Here is a 21,747-nt window from a genome sequence, read left to right as displayed (position 1 = left end):
TAAAAATGACAGATGCCAGCAGGAAGACCAATGAAGACCAGACTCCAGATTGGCCAAACACTGACAGCAGGCGATTGGATGAGAACAATAACGGTGGGAAAAGGTAGAACTGTAGTTAAAGCCCACACCACCGGCCCAGCACGGGTTCAGAGCTGGCAGCAGCCCTGACACCAGCACTGTCCCTGTAATTGCCACCACCCTAAGCCCCTGGTACTGGTCCTTGCACCGACCCCATCCTGGGACCAGCCCTGAAATCAACTATGAATGGCCCAGCACGGGTCCCTCCACTGATATGGACCTGCCATGTCCCAAATACCCCCCTCCATACCCTCTACTTCATTTGTATAGAGCCAGGATTCCTCAGCCACGCCTTCTTAATTTACGTACAATTAAACAAAGTCGTGTTTTTGTCAAAAAAATTCATAACCAAGAGATTCATTCAAACACGACTTCTTGTGTGCAAATTTAAAAATAGCCTCGGGAAGACTGGAATATAGTCACTTTTTTATTAACGAAATAGCCCATTAATAGTGCAGCATTTACATTGCATTTGGTTGCGCTTTTCGCCCTTGCTTGCATGCCATTGTTACGCCACGGTTTGCTTTGTGCTCGCAGGATTGGGCCAGAGGCTGGAGTCGAGTGTCAGGGAGTTGTGTCGAGGCAGGGCGGCAGCGTGCAGCAATGTCTGCCAATGTCTTTGTGTCCTTCCCCTTGCATTGACGAGCTTGGCCAGGGAGTGCATGGTTGCTAAGACACGCTTTAAACAATCCCACACGCCTATCCTTGGCTGTCCTGCTCGATCTGGAGCGCACGCGAACAGGCAACTGCAACCCTCCCCGAGCCTGCACGGAGCAGCTTTCGCAAACGCTTCAGCCCTTTCAATCGATTCCCACTTTTTGGCAAAACAAAAAGTTGAGAGGCTTAAGGAGAATTGCAAATTTTAAAAAAAAAGAACACGCCAAATTGACCGACACCGTGCATTTATAAAACTTAAGCGAATGCATTTATAAAATAGTAAAAGTGAATTGCAAGCTTCCGTTGCCCTCTGTGCATCCTCAACAAACCCTGCAAGGCTTCTCATAAATCGCAATACTGGTTACTAAACTTGAACCTAACTTGAGGAATTGCATATCTTACACACCATTCTTTAAAAAGAACGGGCCGAGCTACCGACCGCTTCGCAGCGACCTCGCTTGCTCGGAAAAGTAGGATCTTGCTATCTCTCTTCGTGCAGATAAAAGCAAGCGAGGCGAACGCGCGACTGAAGGTATACGAAATCCGTGTCAATTTTGAGTTCGACGGGCTGGAATCAACTGGTTTTCCAGCCTGTGATTGGCGTTGTGTGTGTGTAACTCAAACTGTGCTTTAAGATTACACTGTTCCTATTATTAAACAGTTAACAATGCAAATCCGTCGATGCAGAATTATTTCATCTGGTTCAGGTGAATGGAAGTCTAGATTAAAAGATGTTACGATCGACTGAGACCAGGTTGCATCCATCACTTGCAAAGTAACCAACTTTAATCAGGTTCCCGATTAATCTCCCCTGTGCCACAGGTCAGTATTGGGACTGCGTTGTACGATAAGATGCACGCATTCTCTTTGTTTTAAAATATGCTTTAATTGTATTGCAAACTGTCGAGATCTCAGAGATCGAAGCAAAGGTAATGTGGCATTGTGAACTGTCCAGGATGTTCTGGAGTCCAAGATAGCACTGGCATTCGTTATCCGTGTTCCGGGGTGGCAATGACTTGGGCGACTTTTGGAGTGAGACACAAGCAGGGAGTGAGAGGGGCAAACAACTGCCCCGCCCCGAAACCTGTATCAGCAAATAACCAACGGCGTAAATCCAATGGGAGGCGAGTGAATTATTCATATTCCGGGGGCGGGATCTCGCCTTTTCTGATATAAGGGAACCTGCATTCGCTCTTGGTTTCTCGGAGTCGAAGAAAGTGCGACGGGGTAAAGTTTATTTTTTTTACAGGAAAGTAAAATAAAAAAGGAAACTTTTCCACAAGTTCGGTTTGAATTCAGCGGAGCAGTAAACTTGTTTTTTTCTTTTCGGCCCCTTTTTGTTTTTCTTTTATTTTTGTGTGTGAGGAGCTCTTTGCAAAGTGCCCCGCTCCCGACCACCGCTGCCTTTGATAGGAATAACCATGGTGTACGCGCTGTGTGTGCTGGCCGTGGCGGCGGCCAGTGTGAAACTCGCGGCCTCACTGGGACCTGTGGTCCGCTGCGAGCCGTGCGACGGCCGGGCGCTGGCGCAGTGCAAGCCGCTGGTGCAGGGCGACTGCGAGCCGGTGAGGGAGCCCGGCTGCGGCTGCTGCACGACCTGCGCCCTCCGCCAGGGGCAGCAATGCGGCGTCTACACCGAGCGCTGCGCCTCCGGCTTCACCTGTATGCCGCAGGCGGGCGAGAGCAAACCGCTGCAGTCGCTGTTGGAGGGCAGAGGACTCTGCACCAACGAGACGGACAGAGTCCGCATCTTGCAGAACGCTGCAGGTACAGAATTATGCACTTTTACAGTCCACTCGTTTACTTTAGTTAATTGTATTCTGTTGCAACTTTGCTGTGGCTTTGATGCTTGAAAGGTGCAGACAGCAACCGTGCGTACAAAGTTCCTTTCATCCCTGTTCAGGTTCTTTTACTAGCACAAAAAAAGTGCATTGGAGTGGAGGTCCATCGATTGTATCACTGTTTTGTCTGAGTGGTTGCAGTCTGATGCTCAGTCTGTGTTCCAGCCCGCTAGGAAGGGGGTGCTGACCCGCGAACTGCGTTTAAACAGTAGCCTCACTGTTGGGGTTGGAAGAAATGGCTACATCGCCTCTTTTAAACAAGGCAACGTCGCTTGGCCTTTTCACAGGGGAGAGAACAGAGACGATTGTGTTGGTTGATATGTATTTTTAAAAGTTAACTTCTACTTCGAATGCCTTCATTTTTTTTACTTTAAGAATGTGAACACATATGTGATGCAGCGACTGCTTTCAGCTTGGGTGTATTTTAATTGAGTTTTAAAGCAAATGGGTTGTTCTGGGGTATACACGTGGAATAACGCCTCTACTTTCACGCCGATACATGGAGATTGCTCTTTTAACTAATTCCTCCCGCACCCAATAAAGTTTGGTTACGACTGTGATAATATTAATACGACAATGTACAATTAATTAAAAACAAGGTTCGGTTCTGCTACTGAAAAGATAAGGATAAGAATAACTACAGTCTCCAGTTCTCACAAGGGCATAATTCTGTGCTACTGGTAACGTTGTTAACAGACATTTGCTGTGAGCACATGTATTGGCGATGTTAGCTTACCACCAGCTGGTGGAAAAAAGTATTACCACGTTTGCTGCCAAGCGGTGATCCTCTTTTTAAAAATCCGTACAAGGACAGACGAGCGACTGGGAGCAACTGAAATATGGCGATGAAATAAAACCTTTGTGTATATTTTCTACTGCCATCCGTCTCTTAGCATGCATTTTCAGCTGCAAACGAGATTCTTCTTTAGGATTTTTGCACCAAGCTTTGCTAACGTGCCTCCTATTTTTACATGCAGGAAATGTTAACCGTTCAGAGGAAGAAAGGAATGCCAGTAACTCCGGGAATGAGTGGAGTCCCAGCACACACCGAATGCAAGAGAGTAAAACCCATCAGCCTCACAGGAAGCTGCTGAGGAAGGAAGCCTCCAGAAAATCCCAGCTGTATAAAATTAACAATGAGGCTGAGAACACTGAAACTACCAACTTTTCTTCAGAAATAAAGCATGACACAGAATATGTGAGTGATCAATGAGCCCTTCTTAAATTACTGTGTTTGAAGGATTTGAATCTCCTTTTCAATTTGAAATTTCTTCCAATCTCAAATTTAAATGTTACACCTTTGCTGACTTCATCTGGTCTCTGCAATGACAATATATGTGCTGAAGAATTTCACTTCATCAGTTCTATTTAAAAATCATTTATTTTTTTTCCACATGTATTCACGATTTCATAAGAAAACCAGGCTTAGGAAATCAGCAAAAGTATTTGTAATGTCATTAAGCAAAAAGAGCTAACACAATTCTTATTCTAGTGCATCCAAAATTAATGCATTTTCACTGAAGCAAATTTGTGTCTATAAAAATCAAGGTTTAGATTTACCTATTATTTAAGAAGATTTTAATTTTTAATTTGTCTGTGAATTAAAAATCATGAGTGTTCTGCCTATATTTTTATCAGGGTCCTTGTCGAAGAGAAATGGAAGATATCCTAAATAATCTGAAAGCTGTGTCCATTCTGAGCCCCAGAGGTGTATACATTCCAAATTGTGACAAGAAAGGTTTCTACAAGAAAAAACAGGTTTGTAGATTTCTCTGCTCCAGTGCTGTGGGCTTTTGTTTTCCATTTGATAAATGTACCTTGCTAATTCTATGCAGGATCTACCTGTTGTTACCCAGCAAAGGAATTACACTGTTCTACCCTTGCCAAATAAAAACCATTGATTACCAGTCAGATAATGTACTGACCCACATTCAGAAGCTAGTGGGAATTTATTTACTGCATCAATGCAATCTATTCCTCTTGCTTATCTCTAAGACCAGTTGATAGATTTCACATTTGACTTATTCTAGGGCATGTTTCAAACACATACACAAAAAAAAAGTTTTTGAGAGTTATGCAAGAGCAATGTTCAACCATATCCCTAATATTATTTACACCTTGGAGTGACTTGAACTTCTTTGGGAAATATTGGGAGTGGCATCATGAGTGTTCTGTGGTCCTATCACAGTTACTCCAGCTCTCCCGTATCTCTAATAGTTTATGTTTTGGCTGGCGAGAGGACAGGAATTTAAGTTACTGTTGCTTTGAATGATGAAGAATCCTTTCACTTGGTATTGATGTGATCTTAAATTTGTGAGCATGGTCCAGCATTTCAGCTGCTGACAAAACTGCTATGCACAAAATTTGTTTTATTTTAAAGTGTACAACTAACCAATGTGGAAGTTTAAGTTGCACAGAACTGTTTCTGTTCCAAGTGATTCAGCAACAGGAGTAGAGTATTTATTCTCTTGAGTCTGCTCTGCCATTCAGCTGGACCATGACTGAACTGTAACTCACTCCACTTGTCTGCCTTGGTTCCATGAACCTGATACCCTTACCTAACAGAAGTTTATCATCAGATTTTTCAATTGACCAGCCTATTTGATAGAATAGAGAGTTTCTGTGTCTTCACTCTTTACTGCTTCAAGTTTCATTTAATTCCTTATGAAACTGCATGTACTGAATTATTCTATTGGGTCAGTGAATTATATTTAACAACATACATATCAGTAACTTGGAACTGAATTTTCATCTAGACTAGGCTATGTTTTGATATTTCAACAAAAGTACTTAAAGCAGTTTATTTTTCACCATAGCTAATATCTGGAGATATTGTTGACTGTGTAATAAACTTTACATTTGCTGTTTAGGTTGTTGCTTCAACTGTTAAAATGCGTCAGAAACTTTAAATGTAATCCAATGTATCTGATGTAGTCTACTAAAGTGCCCTGTACTGTGTTAGAAAATAAATTTAAGACACAGAGCATTGTATCTCACCAACCTCTTGAAGTACTGTATCTGTTGAAGTCTCAGAAATTGTTAAATGCTGCTTAGAACCTGCACCACAGAGGGGATCAGTATTAGGATTGACCTTTCGTGTCTATTGGAAGTGTTGGTTATTCATTATAGGCTAATTTTTAAAGGGAAAATGACTTCATTAGTCTGTTCTACTTTTGACCTTTTCTTTTTCCCTTAACACAGTGTCGATCCTCTAAAGGTAGGAGAAGAGGTTTCTGCTGGTGTGTGGATAAATATGGCATTCAGCTGCCCAGCTATGACAGGAATGGGGAATTGCGCTGTTACAGCTTTGAGAGTAAGTGAAGAAGCCTACAGCTCCTGTGGACTCTGCATGTGCGAGAGAGAGAGAGAAAGAGAAGAGCGAATGACAGACATTGATCAGAGACCTCAGAGCAACTGGCAGTAGGCATGGACCGCCTGTGTTCTAGAGTTGTGAGATCTGCTGCCAGCTTTGGTTGGGAGAGGGGGCTTTCTTCAGCCCAGATGATGCAGCTCTATCCTGCCACATATTCTTCCAGCTCCCTGAAAGAGTGGGAGTTTTCTAATTCCCAAGAAATCTGCACTATAGTTCCCAAGGAAAAGGCACTTCGGAAAGGAATCAGGGAATCTCCACTTGACTATTTAAGAACAGCCTGTGACCAATTTGATCCTGACAGACTTTGTGCTCTTATGTAAAAATAATAGTGTATGCTACTACATATTTTGAAATGTCTTGTTCTGCAGGTCTGAAACAGGAACCTAGCCTTCACGGGTAAAACTTTCTATAAAAATTTTAAAAGGGCTTTTGTTCTTTTTAAAAAAAAGCTTTCATGTTACTAAAGTCATATGATTTTTTTCCTTAAATGAAATGAATATTCTGTTAGAATATGGTCTGTATTTAATATAATTATGTTTTTTAATAAACATTATTTAAACCAAATGAACGTGAAGCATTGTATTTTCTACAGCAACAAGCCAATTTGCATCATAATATTACACAAATCACAAATTCTCTCCTCCATTAATTGTGCATCATAATTAGGTTATGATTTTCTAAAATAAAATTGAGTTGATGCAGCTGCATTAAAAAGAGAGATGCTATCATAATGTTTTGAGAACAATTATATCACTAGTAAATGAGAAAATGTGACCAGATATGTGAGTGCCATCTAGTGGTTACAGGGTGAAACCCAGCGGGTGCAAGAAGTCAAATTTTCTATATTACATTCACCAGTCTTTACTGGTTCAGTATGTTCATCTTAACTCCAACTGATTACACACTGAGGTACCCGTCAGTAAGATAATACACCATAGTTTCACCAGCTTGGGTATGTGTATTTTTAACAAATAAATTGGTTGCAATATTTATGAAATGTTGAGTCATATTTTCTTGCTTCTGATTGATTTTAATTCACAAATTTTGTTATGTCAACACTGCAATAAAGAAAGCAAAGTAGAAGATTATGTTCCATTTATAACTTCCAAGTTATAACCGGATGTTTACACTAAAGGTTACATAATTAAGAATGTAATGATTAAATTTTATTTCAGTCATGTTGCAATGGCAAAAAGAAAATAATTTCTTGAACAGACTTGAATCAGCAGATACGTGTCTGAGTATTAATTGAAGTAAAATATTTTGTAAGAGAACATGATGAAAACCATAATCAATAATTATTATTACAAAAATAAACAATGTGATTTCGTACCTCATGGGAAGTAAGCTTAAGGCTTTTACTTCCAGCTTGGGGCACGGAGTGCAAAGGGTTAACACTAATTTATTATATTACTTCAAAATTTGAGATAGAAGTGTAATTTTGTACCAGAAGATTAACTTTTTTCCACCATTGACTTTAAATGCATTCATTATTCAATGTTAAATTTTAAACAACTTTTCAGCACCAAATGAATTCACTTTTCTTTATTAATACTAAATGTGCCAAGTATTGTATATAGGAATATGCTAAAGGCAAGAGCACAGATATCATAAAGAATGAAATCTGAGCAGTTAACAGAAATCACCCGCAGATAGAGCAGTGGATGCTGTCTACGTGGAGTTTAGTAAAAGACATTCAACAAGGTCCCTCATGGTAGGCTCATCCAGCAAATCAAGATGCATGGGATCCATGGTGAATTGGCCGTTTGCCTTCAGAATTGACTTGCCCATAAAAGACAGAGGGCAGTGGTTGATGGATGGGTCTTGTCCTGGCTGAAGGTCAGTGATCAGTGGTGTTCCACAGGGATTCATACTGGGACCTCTTCTGTTTGTGATATATGTAAATGTGGATGGGTGGGTTAGTAAGATTGCAGATCACAATAAGATTGGTGGTGGTGTGGATAGTATAGAAGACTGGCAAAGGATATAGATCAGTTGCAGATATGGGCAGAGAAATGGCAGATGAAGTTTAATCTGGACATGTGCAAGGTGTTGCACTTTGGGAGATCAAATGTAAAGGGAAAGTACACTATTAATGGTAGGACCCAAAACAGTATTGATGTGCAGTGGGATCTTGGGGTCCAAGTCCATAGCTCCCTCAAAGTGGCTGCACAGGTAGATAGGGTGGTGAAGAAGGTATATGACATGCTTGCCTTTATTAGTCAAGGCACTGAGTTCAAGAGTCAGGAGGTTACACTGCAGCTTTATAAAACTCTAACCAGAGTTAGAGTTTTAGTCAGAGTCAGAGTTAGGCCGCATCTGGTGTATTGCATTCAATTCTTGTCACCCCATCATAGGAAGGATGTGGTGGCTTTGGAGAGGGTGCAGAAGAGGTTTACCAGGATGCTGCCTGGATTAGAGGGCATGTGCCATAAGGAGAAGTTGGACAAACTTGGGATGTTTTCTCTGGAGCAGTGGAGGCTGAGGGGAGACCTGATAAAAGTTTATGAAATTATGAGAGGCATAGATAGAGTAGACAGCCGGTATCGTTTTCCCCAGGGTTGGAATGCCTAATACTAGAGGGCATGCATTTAAGGTGAAAGAAGGAAAGTTCAAAGGAGATGTGTGGGGCAAGTTTTTTTACATAGAGTGGTGGGTGCCTGGAATGCGATGCCAAGGGTGGTAGTGGTGGCAAATATGATAGAGGCATTTAAGAGGCTCTCAGATAGGTACATGGATATGCAGAGAATGGAGGGATATGGACCATGTACAGGCAGAAGGGATTAGTTTAATTAGGTATTATTAGCTTAATTAGTTCGGCACAACATTGTGCGCCGAAGGGCCTGTTCATGTGCTGTACTGTTCTATGTTCTATGCATTTGAAAATGTGGGCCACCTTGATGTTTTTGTTTGATAAAATATTGACATCTGAAATGATGACTGGAAGTATAATTTGAAGAAGTTTTGATTCCTTGGGTGTCAAGGGCCAACTAATAATGACTGCAATTGCATTTGTGACACCGGAATCAAACTTTATCTTATTTTCCTTCCTTGGGTTTCATTATTATAATAATTTTAAGTATTATAACCATTGATTTATACACACTGACTTGTGGTGTTCCCAGTGACTGCTAAATGCTATTGCTTTTCTAACTGAGAGAAATTTAGTCATGCATTATTCACAACAGGAATATTTTCATGCATGCTACTTATTAGTGAACTACGTATGCAACAAGCAACAGTAGATTATTTCACTTGACAATTCACATACACGTCATCTTAAATGTGATATTTCCTTAAAATGCAATTTTAAAACTAAAAAAAAACAGAGCAGGAAATAAATAGCTTATATTTATGAAAGATAACTGTAACCTTCCAGATATCACCTTCAAATGCTGCGGTGTAATGTGGGAAAGAAAAGCAAAGATGTTAACGTCTCATCAGTTTCTTAAGACACTTCAATTATTTTGTTCTGGTGATGCCGAAACATGTCCATCGTGCCTGTGGCACTGCGGATCACCTCTCACTTCTGGAGACCCTGCGATCCTCTTTCCAGTCCAGCGATGAACACACCAGCATCGTCCACGTTGCCCGTCCAATGACGACTCACACTGTCAAAACATTAATACACAATATTTATTGTACTCTTTGTGGGAAGTAGATCAAATGTTTATAAAAATTATGTTCTCAAATATAAATAACAATGTAACTGCCCAAAATACTAGTGCAAGGTAACAGTGTTTGTGTATCAAAGGGATGGCAGACTGGGCAATAATATATTCGGTTTTAGCACACGATTCAAGGCCCTTCTGTTTTCTACCCACAATAGCCAGGTCTTCCCCTTCCTGAACTCCACAATCAATTCCTTGGTCTTGCTGACATTGACTGCAAGGTTGTTGTGACACCACTCAACCAGCTGATCTATCTCACCCCTGTAAGCCTCCTCATCGCCATCTGAGATTCTGCCAACAACAGTGGTGTCATCAGTGAATTTATAGATGGTGTTTGAGCTGCGCTTAGCCACACAGTCATGAGAGTAGAGAAAGTAGAACAGTGGGCTAAGCACACATCCTTGAGGTGTGCCTGTGTTGATTGTCAGTGAGGAGGAGATATTACTACTGATCCGCACTGACTGTGGTCTCCCGATAGGGAAGTTGAGGATCCAGTTGCAGAGGGAATTACAGAGGCCCAGGTTTTGAAGCTTCTTGATTAGTACTGAGGGGATGATGGTGTTGAGCGCTGAGCTGTAATCGATGTATGTTTTGCTGTCGTCTAGGTGCTCCAAAGCCGAGTTTAATTGGACAAAGTAATCCTGATAAAGAGAAGCAATAATTTCCCCATTGTTGTCCAGATTGCAGACAGAACAATGCTACCTTCTCATGAGCTCATTAGTTTAACAGGTATACACAGGCCTCAACCTTGTTTTAGGTGTCCACACATAGCCAGAAAGCATTCGATTGTGCATTGCTGCCCGCTTCACTATTGATCGTACTGAGCTAAAGGTTTGCCAGCCATGAAAAAGAACAGAGGAGGTTATCGGTGACGTTGAGTGGTATGTACAGAAAAATGTATCGAGGTGTATTTTGGGGCAGAGTGCAGTGAAAAATTAACATAAATGGTAAGATTCTGAACAGTGATGGAACAAAAATAGAAGAAAAATTGATCCTTTGAAGATTTGTGACCTATTCAGGATTCAAATACATAGTCCAGGCTGACTCTTTGTGAAGGGCTGTGGACTGATACACAATTGAGAACATTTCCTATCATTTTAGGCATTAACCTGAAGAAATGTTCATTTGACTCAGATCTCATCCAAAAAGCCAGCACTCCAATGGATTAATACTCCCTCAATATTAAAGCAAAGTTAAAGATGAGGTTCTTAGGGTGGGTCTTGAACCCAAATATATTTTGATTCAAGGCAAGAATACCACCATGAGGCAGATCATTGCTGTCAGGATGACTGGTTTCCTTCTCTGTAGTAATATTTAATGTTCGCCAACTACACCCTGAAACCTCCACTAGGTGGCACATTAGTCTTCAAAAGAAGGAGAATAGAAGCCACTGATATTTGGCACATTTGCACATTCAGGACTTGCATCAGAGCTCATGAATGTCTTGACAAATAAGCTAAAGCTTCCATGCCATACCCCCCACCCACTGGGAAGGTGTAATGAAAAATTATATGACTCCCATTCCTTAAATTTATGGATGGAAAATCAAGAGCTGTGCTTGCACAATTTCTAGATAGGTGGTCCCAATGAAGAAAGTTCCACGCTGGGAGTACAGCAATGTTGAGTTACTTTATGAAAGTTGTTGTTACTGAATCAGGTAGCTTATGCCAGCTACTGCAGACAATTGATTTATTTATTGGCACAGCATATTTCACGTTTATTTCATATTCTTTTTTTCCAGGAATTATTTAGATGTAGAGTTACTAGAGGAAAGAAAAGCAATTTGTCAGATTCCAAATGAAGGGAGTTTCAGGAAAATGCTGAATGGTATTCCCAGTTCAGTGCACCAAGACATTCACACATTCATTACTTTTCAGCACCACTTCTACAGCACACGTTTAGTGAAATGTAACTTGATAAAACGTGGGAGCAAACTGTGATACATTGAAGCCATTTTCAAGCATATATTATAAAGTGCTTTTGATCTTATAAAATGTTACTTCATGTTCAGTATTGTACAAAATGGGGAATAATACCTGCAAATATAAAAACATCTTTGGTCATATGCATGATTTTACTGCAAAGGAATGCTTGTAACTACAACTGTAAAGAGGGCAACTCATTTCTAATGGTTCCAGAGCAGACAATGGAACCCACATCCATCATCCCTAGTACATCTCAGTTTGCCTTCTGTGGCATATGTAATGCCACTTTCTTCTCTAAATTTAATTCACAAAGTTGTAGGCATTATGCAGGTTGAACAGGAACGTGTGGTGAAGAGCAGAGCATCTCTCCTGGGTCCAATTATTTATGTTTATATTTATATTTATTTCTATTCCTAGATAATTAACCTCCATTCCCCAGTGTCACTGGGTAGAGCAGCTATATACACACACCACACATTTTAGTTCCATGACAAACATTTTGATGATTTTAAAACAATTTTAAATGCTTAGATTTCAAATCTACATTTACCAGCATTCTTAGTAATATCTAAAATAATTCTTATATAAGTTGTTTGAATGATGGATTATTTGAAAGAAATGATTCAGAATGATGTACTAATAGTACGAGGTTTGTCATAGATATTATTCAATGTAAAACCTTTCCCGATCTGACAAACGATCTTTGACCTGAAACTTTTCTCTATCTACAGATGCTGCTTGACCTGCTAAATGTTTCCAGCATTTTCTGTTTTTATTTCACCTTTTTAATTTAAAATAATGATCAACCAACTTCTAAGACTTTTCCATGACCTTCCCTGGATATGTCCTGTCCCATGGACAGGACTACCAACTGAGAGACATCCAGGTGGATGGCTTCCAATGGCTGCTGCTGAAGATCTGAGGGCCATGTAGAGAGAGGTCTCTGGGATAGGAGGGAGGACGCTGGCGATTGGGGGTTGCAGTGGAGGTGGGGTCAGACACGTTGCACGGAGGAGGGAGCCAGCTTACTTCGGGGGGAGGGATAAGTGCTCCTCTTGTTGGTTCACAAGAAGCAGCAGTAAGGCTAAGTATCTTTTGGAACCGTCAACTCTCACTCCTCTTTTTACCGTCAACTTCAATTGTGAATTGAAAATTAAAAAGACTCCTAATTATACTGTGGAAATGTGATTTTAAAAATATCTTGCCTCTCCACAGTGTGATACCCAGAAGACAAGCAACTTGCTGTTGTGAAAAAAAAGCACTAAGCACTCATTAGGTGCCATGAGAAAACTTCCCCATTTTTCAATTTGAATCCCTGCAGTGTGTCTCTCTTGCCTGTCAAGGTGGGGGAAGGGCAGGGTGGTGCATTAATATGGAGACCTTCATGGGAGTTGTATTGCAGAAAGCTGCCAGGTTTGTCTGCCATGGGATTATTCCATGGGAGATCAATGGTCTGTTCAGTGAAGGCATGGGTAGCCATAGATTGAAATGTAAAACACAGGCCGGGGGATTTCTGTGCAATGGCGACTTCCAGGGAATCAGGTGCCCATAATTTTACTGACTGTGGTTACTAATAACCCTGAGATTGTCTGGAAAGAGCTGGAGGCAAAGATTTTTTGGACTGCAATAGCCTTAACCGCAACAGTGGTAGTTGGATAATTGGTCGCTACTCCTGCTGCAGCAGATAAAACTACTCAGTGATGCCTTCCTCAAGAGGCACAGGTTTCACGCCTCAGGCTCCTGTCTCACCACTCCCCCTCTCCTTTTTATCCTGGCCATCTCCCTTCTCCACTCTCAGTCCTGATGCAGGGTTTCGACCTGAAACACCGACAATTCCTTTCCCTCCACAAATGCTGATTGACCCGTTGAGTTCCTTCAGCAGATTTTTGCTCCAGATTCCAGCATCTGCAGTGTCTTGTGACGTCATAGGTTTCATAAACACTGTTTTGCCTAGAGATGCAGCTACATTACCCTACAGCTATGAACATTGTTGGAAGGGTAAGAATTCTGCAAACACAGAATGAATGGGACAGATTGACTGGCAGTGTTCTAGCTAACAGTGAGGAACAAGGGGACTGTGAGGGAATAAAGATCAGTGAAGGTGGCAGCACAAGTAGATATGGTGGTAAGGAAGACATACAAGGTACTCACTTTCATTAGGTTATGGTTCAACTTTATAAAGATTGATTACCATCTATTAGTATTGGTATTGGTTTATTATTGTCACTTGTACTGAGGTACAGTGAAGAACTTGTCTTGCATACCGATTGTACAGGTCAATTCATTACACAGTGCAGTTGCATTGAGTTAGTACAGAGTGCATCGAGGTAGCACAGCTAAAAACAATGCAGTACAGAGTAAAGTGTCACAGCTACAGAGGAAGTGCAGTGTAGGTGGACAATAATGTGCAAGGTCAAACAAGGTAGATCGTGAGGTCAAGAGTCCATCTCATCATATAAGGGAACCATTCAATAGTCTTATCACAGTGGGATAGAAGCTGTCCTTGAGCCTGGTGGTATGTGCTCTCAGGCTCCTGTATCTTCTGCCTGATGGGAGAGGAGAGCAGAGAGAGTGACCCGGGGTGGGTTGGGTCTTTGATTATGCTGGCTGCTTCACCAAGGCAGCGAGAGGTAAAGACGGAGTCCAAGGAGAGGAGGCTGGTGTCTGTGACACGCTGGGCTGTGTCCACAGCTCTCTGCAGTTTCTTGCGGTCCAGCAGACCGCAATTTCTGTTGCTAGAGTACTATGTAAAGTTCTGGTTGCAATAATATAGGAAGGATGTGATTACACTGGACAAGGTGCAGAGGAGATTCATCAGGATGCTGCCTGGGATGGAGAATTTCAGTTATGAAAAGAGATTGGGTTTGTTTTTTCTTGAAGCAGAGGAGGCTGACCTCATGGACATGAAGTTATGAGAGACATCGGCTTGGGGTAAGGGCTAAGAGATTTAGAAGGAATTTGGAGAAAAATTTGGAGACACAAGAGACTGCAGATGCCAGAATCTGGAGCAACAACCAAACTGCTGGAGGAACTCAGCGGATCAGGCAGCATCCGTGGGAGGAAAATGGATAGTCAACGATTATATTTCCCTCCACAGATGCTGCCTGATCTACTGAGATCCTCCAGCAGTTTGTTTGTTGCTGAAGAAGATTTTTCTTCACTCAGAATGTGGTTGGAATCTGGAACACACTGCCTAAGGAGGTAGTAGAGGCAGATAATCTCACAAAACTTAAGAAGTATCAAGATGAACATTGAATAGGAAAGGCAGAGAAAACTGCGGACAAAGTGAAAATAGATGGAATTAATGTAGATGTACTTGATGGGTGGCAGGGACATGGTAGGCCAAAGGGTCAGTTTTTCAGCTGTGTGACTCCATAACTCAATGAATATGGAAAGAGGCAAACAATAATAGACAAAATGTACGTAATATAGGACAAGAAAGACTGGGACAATGTATTGCTCCACAGTAATATGGGGGAGGAACTTACTTCAAAGAAGGCAGTGAGATGAGGAAGGAGAAATAGCTCCTTGCCCATCACTCCACCAACTTTGTCCATACAGATTTGTACCCATAAGGGAAAAGAAGTTTCAGGAAGATGACTTTGGAGATAACTGAAACAAGATAAGACATCTCAGCAAAGTTGAGAATGTAATAAGATAGAAATAGAAGGCTCACAGTTTGCTGGAAGAAGCCAATTTTGTATTACCTCTGATGAGGGTTCTAAAAAAGGCTAATCAATGGACAGGCCACAGTACCTCAAACATTGATATGTTATTAGTCCTCAATAGATCTTGTAAGGAAAGATCAAAAGAAACAAGTTCCTCTGGAGGGTAAGTCCAGACCAAAGGAATATAACCATGAAATTAGAGCCAGGCTATTCAGGCATAGTGTCAGCAAGTTTTTGCTCACACACAGGTTAGTGGAGACCTGGAACTGTTTCCCCAAAAGTTGCTGAAACCTGGTTGGTTAAACATCTTCTAACTGAGGACATTAGATTTTTGTTAGCCTGGTGTATTTACAGATATGAAACCAAACAAATGAAGTTGAAGTATATATCGCCCCTGATCTAATTAAATAACAGAAGGGGGATGAAGGCAGAACAGCCTGGTCCTGATCCTAGTTTTTTATATCCTCCATTATGCTTTAACATCAAGACTACACATACCTGCTTAAGGTTGTAGAATCCTCTCTTATCACAGTTGGGAATGTGAAACCTGTAAAGTTCCTCATTAGTACGCTGCTGTGCCAAGGTAATCCTGTCGATTGCTCGCTGCATTTCTTCCTGGCATGGACCCTGGGTAAAAGCAGCAGATTATTGTCATTATGACTCTGTCCTTTGAAGACAATACATAATAATCTCTCCAAACTTGATAGTAAATTATAAATATAAATATTCTACATTTTTATTCTTTCCTGGTTAAATATAATTTCTAAGCTCAGTGATATATTCAATTTTATAAATAATTTATTAGATTAGATAAACATTGGTATCAAAATCAGTAATCTTTAAATAGTCATGCCATCATAAATTGGGAAAAGGTAGGCCATGTTTAGAATAAAATAAACTTATCTGTTTGAAATTTGTGGTTAAAAAAATAACACATTTGAAAGTTTCAGCAATATCTTCTTTACCTTGTGACTTGATCAATCTAACACACTCCTGGGCAGACTCTTGTCAATTTTCTTGAGGTCATTCAAAGCGTTGTCGTCCAGATCCTAATGGCACCAAGCCCATTATCATTGTGCTCACTGAAATTCACTGGATCCCACTGAAGTGCACCTCAATTTTAATTGTCTAGTCCTTGTTTTCAAAACCCTTCATAGTTTTGCCCCTCTCTATCTCTGTAATCTTCTCAAGCCCAACAGCCCTCTGAGAATTCTGTGATGTAAAAACTCTGCCCTCCTTCTCATCCTTAAATTTAATCACTTTGTCATTGGCAGCTGCATGTTCATCTGCAAAGACCCTGAAGTTTGGGACTCCCTCCCTAAACATTTCTGCTTATTGCTTCTTTAAGGTACACACAGTAGTGTAGTCGTTAGCGTAACATTATTACAGTGCCAGTGACCCGTGTTCAATTGCAGCTGCTGTCTGTAAGGAATTTGTACCTTCTCCCCGCTTGTCTGTGTGGGTTTCCTCCGGATGCTCCAGTTTCCTCCCACATTCCAAAGACGTACAGGTTAGGAGCTGTGGGCATGCTATGTTGGCGCTCGAAGAGTGGCAACACTTGCGGGGTGCCCCCAGCACATTCTCAGTAACGCAAAAAGACGCATTTGACTGTGTGTTTCGATGTACATGTGATGAATAAATAAATATCTTATCTTATCTAAAGCCAGCTGGCCAAATTCTTTATCATCTACCTTAATATCTCCTTCAATGACCTGGTCAGATGTTGCTGTGACACGCCTTGGGCTGTTTTACTATGATGCAGGTGCTTCAAAAATACTAGTTGATGCTGATTTTAATGATGTAATTCATCTTTTTTTTACTCCAGGTGATCATTGCAAACCATTAGCGCATTTATTTTGTGGTTGTAAATTGGTAAATTAATAAATTGGTTTATTATTGTCACATGTCCCAAGGCACAGTGAAAAACTTGTCTTGCATACTGCTCATACAGATCAATTCATTACACAGTGCATCAAGGTACTACAAGGTAAAACAATAATATAATGCAGAATAAAGTGTAACAGCTACAGAGAAAGTGCAGTGCAGGTAGACAGTAAGGTGTAAGGTCATAATGAGGGAGCTTGTGAGGTCAAGAGTCCATCTTATCATACTAGGGAACCGTTCAATAGTCTTATAACAGCGGAATGGAAGCTGTCCTTGAGCCTGGTGGTATGAACTTTCAGGCTTTTGTATCTCCTGCCTGATGGGAGAGGAGAGAAGAGAGAATGTTCGGGGTGGGTGGGGTCTTTGATTATACTGGCTGCTTTACTGAGGCAGCAAGAAGTATAGACAGAGTCCCTGGAGGGGAGGCTGGTTTCCGTGATGTGCTGAGCTGTGTCCACAACTCTCTGTAGTTTCTTGCGGTCCTGGGCAGAGCAGTTGCCATACCAAGCCATGATGCATTGGGATAGGATGTTTTCTATGGTGTATCAATAAAAGTTGGTGAGTGTCAAAGGGGACATTCCAACTTTCTTTAGCCTCCTGAGGAAGTACAGGTGCTGGTGAGCTTTCTTTGCCATGGCATCCATGTGGTTGGACCAGGGCAGGCTGTTGGTGATGTTCACGCCAAGCAACTTGAAGCTCTCAACCCTCTTGACCTCAGCGCCACTGATGTAGACAGGTGCATGTACGCTGCCCATTTCCTGAAGACAATGACCAGCTCTTTTGTTTTGCTGACATTGAGGGAAAGGTTATTGTCATGACACCATGTCACTAAGCTCTCTATCTCCTTCTTGTACTTTGACTCATCATTATTTGAGATACGGCCTACTATGGTGGTATCATCTGCAAACTTGGAGCAGAATCTGGCCACACAGTCATGAGTATATAGGGAGTAGAGTAGAGGGCTGAGGACGCAGCCTTGTGGGGCATCACTGTTGAGAATAATCTTGCTGGAGGTGTTGTTGCCTATCCTCACTGATTGCAGTCTGTTGGTCAGAAAGTCAAGGATCCAGTTGCAAAGGGAGGTGTCAATTCCCAGGTCTCAGAGTTTGGAGATGAGTTTGCTTGGAATTATAGTATTGAAGGCAGAGTTGTCATCAATAAACAAAAGTCTAACGTAGGTGTTTTTACTGTCCAGATGCTCCAGGGTTGAGTGTAGGGCTAGAGAGATGGTAATCGCCATAGATCTGTTTCAGCGATAGGGGAATTGCAATGGGTCGAGGTTGTCTGGGACGCTGGAGTTAATGTGTGCCATGAGCAGCCTCTCAAAGCACTTCATGATGGTGGATGTCAGAGTCACCGGGCAGTAGTCATTAAGGCACCTTACCTTGTTTTTCTGAGGTACTGGGATGATAGTGGCCTTCTTAAAGCAGGTGGGAACCTCAGCTTGAAGCAGGGAGGAGGTTAAAAATTTCTGCAAATACCCTTGCCAGCTGATCTGCACAGGATCTAGGGACACGGCTGGGGACACCATCCAGGCCAGATGCTTTCAGCGGGTTCACTCTCTGGAAGACTGAACTTATGTCCGCAATGGTGACCATGGGTTCAGGTGCATTGGAGGCTGTCAGGGTGGGTGGTGACATACCAGTCTCCTTCTGTTCAAAACACGTGTAAAATGCATTAAGCTCATTGGGCAGGGATGTGCTGTTGTCCGACTATGTTTTGCACGTTATAGCATGTGGTGTAGCATGTTACAGCATACAATAATATTCTAGCTCTTTACAGCATGTAAGCCCTGGCACAATTGACGACTGGTCGGGGGCTCAATTTTGGACTGCTATTGTCTTCTGGCATCTCGGATAGCTTTACAGAGGTCTTGTCTTGATTTCTTGTATAGATTAGGGTCATCTGATTTGAACGACGCAGATCTGGACTTCAGTAGGGAGTGGATCTCCCAGTTCATTCATGGTTTCCAGTTTGGGAACACCCGTATTGTCCTCTTTGGTACACAGTCCTCCACACTTGCTGATAAAGTCCATGATGGTGGTGACATACTCATCTAAGCTGGCAGCTGAGTCTTTGAACATGGACCAGTCTACCGACTCAAAGCAGTCGCATAGAAGCTCATCTATTTCCTCAGACCTACACTGTACGACTTTCTGTACTGGATCCTCCCGTTTCAGCTTGTATGCAGGGAGAAGGAGCACAGCCTGGTGGTCTGACTTACCAAAATGAGGGCGGAGGGGGGTGACTCGGAAGGCATCTTTGATGGTTGTATAGCAATGGTCAAGGGTGTTTGAGCCCTTGGTGGGACAGGAGACACGCTGATCGTATTTTGGTAACAGACTCTTGAAGTTGGCCTGGTTGAAGTCACCAGCAATGATAAAGAGGGCCTCAGGGTATCCCATTTCAAGGCTGTTGACTGTGGAGATGATGGCTGTACAACCATCTGCTTTATTAGCTGCATGTATTCTTTTCAATTACTTTTGCTCCCCATTTATATCCACTGCAGACCATGTGGTGAAGATGCTCTCATGATGGTGTTAAATAGAAACCCAGTGTTTGATCCAGCAATACTGAAGACATGGTGGCTTATTTCTGAGTCAGAATGACATGAGAATTGGGGGTGTATTTGGAGGTTACATTGTTCCTCTGATCCTGCTATATATGCTAGGGTCTTTCAAAATAAGTTTGTGGCTGTTGTAATGTACTTTGTGGAAAGCTTACACCACAGCTAGAGTATTAGCAATAGATGGATAGATAGTGATATTGGTTCTGAGGGAATACTTGAAGTGAGTCATCCTTCTGATAGTAAGCAGACCATCACAGTTTAGGTGGTGGAGAAAATGGAAAGAGATGAAACATTAATTGCAGAATATTGAGCCTTTGCACTTGTAACTGTTAACATGGCAGGTTCAATGCAGCTTCTGATCAGCGTTGACCTTTAAGCTTGTAGATGAAATGGAGTTGTTGAAAGTATTGCCTGAAATTTATGTGACAAATTGAGTCTTTCCTTGCTGGAGATTACTTTGCACTTATGTTGCCCAGGGTTTTTTAACCCAAATCTGGATATTGCACAGATCTGGACATTATCCAGCTTCAGTTTAAGTTTCACTAGGGCCCCTTGCCTCATTGGTCAATGCTGCAATGATGACAAGGGAAGCAGCAATCACCAAATCCCCCGAAACACAGCTCTTGCCTCCATATCTGAATTAAAGCTGTGATGAGATCTAGTCAGAAACTTCAGCATTATTAGGTATAATTGAGATCTGCAAAGCTTTATACTTTTTTTGTTCTGTAGGTTTGAGATAATGTAGTCTGTTAGCAATAAAAAAGATGTAAACAGTCTCAGTTTGAAGATATCAGGTGTTTTCCTAAGGGATCAATAAGGCCTTTGCTATTTGTGTATTGATGTCACTGACCTATCTACCTTGTAGCCCTAGGTTTCTGAGAATAGATGGGAATGAAAGGGCATAGTTCAGAGGCAATAGCGTCAATACTGTATCCACACAACTGTAACTTATCTATTAAAAAAGCCTACATTAAAGCAAATCTTTTTTTCTTTTTACGCAGTGAGTTGCTGTAAGATGCATTAAAATAAAGGCAAGTTGTAGCACTGATTATTAGCAGTGCATTGGGTTCTCAATTTTGGCTTGGTTATTTGGGAAGTACCAAGTGGCAGCTGGATGTTTCCCTACAGTGTCAGAAATCAGGTCGTAATCTTGCACCTTGCCATAAGCAATTTAAGATCAGCCCTGTCAAAGACGTGAGACAGGATTAGTAATCACCTGGTTGAAAATGGATCAATAAAGGCAAGCCATCATGGGTTTGTTTAAAGGCAAATTGTGTTTAATCAATTTGATGGAATTTTCCAATGAGGCGATGGATGGAATTGATGAGGATAATGCAGTGGATGTAGTGCACATCAAATTTCACAAGACTACTGATAAGGTGCCATATTAAAGACTTACCAGCAAAGTTGAGGCATGAAAAGCACATTGATAGCATGGATATGAAGTTGGCCAAGTAACAGACATAGAGGATTGTGATGAATGGTTGTTTTTGGATGAGAGGAGGTGGCATTCCCCAGGGATTAGTGTTGTGGTCATTGCTTGCATTACCTGTGACCAACAGCAAGCCACAATTTTTAAATTTGCAGATTACACAAAATCTGCCAGAATTGTGAACTACAAAAGGGAATGTGATAAAATGCAGAAGGATATAAACAAGCTGGAGGGGTGGGCAAACATGTGGCAGATAAAGTTTATTGCTGAGCAATGTGTGTTTTGGTGGAAAGAATGAGGAGAGGCAATGTAGGATAAAGGATACTGTTCTGAAGGGCATGCAGGAGCAGATGGACCTGGGGTTTGGGGGCATGTGTCATTGAAAATGGCAGAGCAGGTTGAGATGGGGTTAGTAACGCATATGTATTTCTGGGCTTTGTGTTTAAAAGCAGGAGAGTCATGCTGAACCTTTACAAAACCAGCCTCAGCTGTAGTATTGGGTTCAATTCTGGTTGCATCATTGTAGAAATGATTCCATCAGATTAGGTCCAGGAAGGATTTGCAAGAAATGTTTCTGAGCTGAGAGACTACAGTTACAAGAACAGATTATAGAGAATGGAAAAGAGAATGCTGAGAGGACACTTGATAG

At 41.6% G+C, this 21,747-nt stretch overlaps 2 protein-coding genes across 2 annotated transcripts in view; one reads left to right on the top strand and one right to left on the bottom strand.

Moving 5' to 3' along the window:
- The first annotated feature begins 1,934 nt into the window (after window positions 1-1,934).
- Window positions 1,935-6,513, top strand: igfbp3 (insulin-like growth factor binding protein 3). Its single transcript, XM_052015589.1, has 4 exons — window positions 1,935-2,502; window positions 3,554-3,774; window positions 4,215-4,334; window positions 5,778-6,513. Exons 1-4 carry the CDS (start codon window positions 2,157-2,159, stop codon window positions 5,895-5,897), a joined length of 807 nt encoding a protein of 268 aa, XP_051871549.1. The 5' UTR covers window positions 1,935-2,156; the 3' UTR covers window positions 5,898-6,513.
- Window positions 6,514-6,590: 77 nt separating this feature from the next.
- The window catches only part of LOC127570249 (insulin-like growth factor-binding protein 4), a 79,822-nt gene continuing 64,665 nt past the window's right edge, over window positions 6,591-21,747 (bottom strand). Inside the window, exons 3-4 of the mRNA XM_052015588.1 lie at window positions 15,712-15,840; window positions 6,591-9,560 (exon numbers count right to left, since the gene is read on the bottom strand). Coding sequence (XP_051871548.1) covers window positions 9,408-9,560; window positions 15,712-15,840 — 282 coding nt within the window. The 3' untranslated portion in view covers window positions 6,591-9,407. The remainder of the gene's footprint in view (window positions 9,561-15,711; window positions 15,841-21,747) is intronic.

This window comes from Pristis pectinata, chromosome 5, assembly GCF_009764475.1.
Source record: "Pristis pectinata isolate sPriPec2 chromosome 5, sPriPec2.1.pri, whole genome shotgun sequence".
Lineage (NCBI taxonomy): Eukaryota > Metazoa > Chordata > Chondrichthyes > Rhinopristiformes > Pristidae > Pristis > Pristis pectinata.
Note: the sequence above shows the minus strand (reverse complement) of the source record. Positions and strands in the feature narration are given on the sequence as shown.

Bases quoted from the DNA above. Each gene is read 5' to 3' on its own strand.
- igfbp3 (XM_052015589.1), top strand. From the start codon at position 2,157: ATGGTGTACGCGCTGTGTGTGCTGGCCGTGGCGGCGGCCAGTGTGAAA. The intron at 2,503-3,553 runs GTACAGAATTAT...TTTTACATGCAG, and splicing joins CATCTTGCAGAACGCTGCAG to GAAATGTTAACCGTTCAGAG. The intron at 3,775-4,214 runs GTGAGTGATCAA...TATTTTTATCAG, and splicing joins TAAAGCATGACACAGAATAT to GGTCCTTGTCGAAGAGAAAT.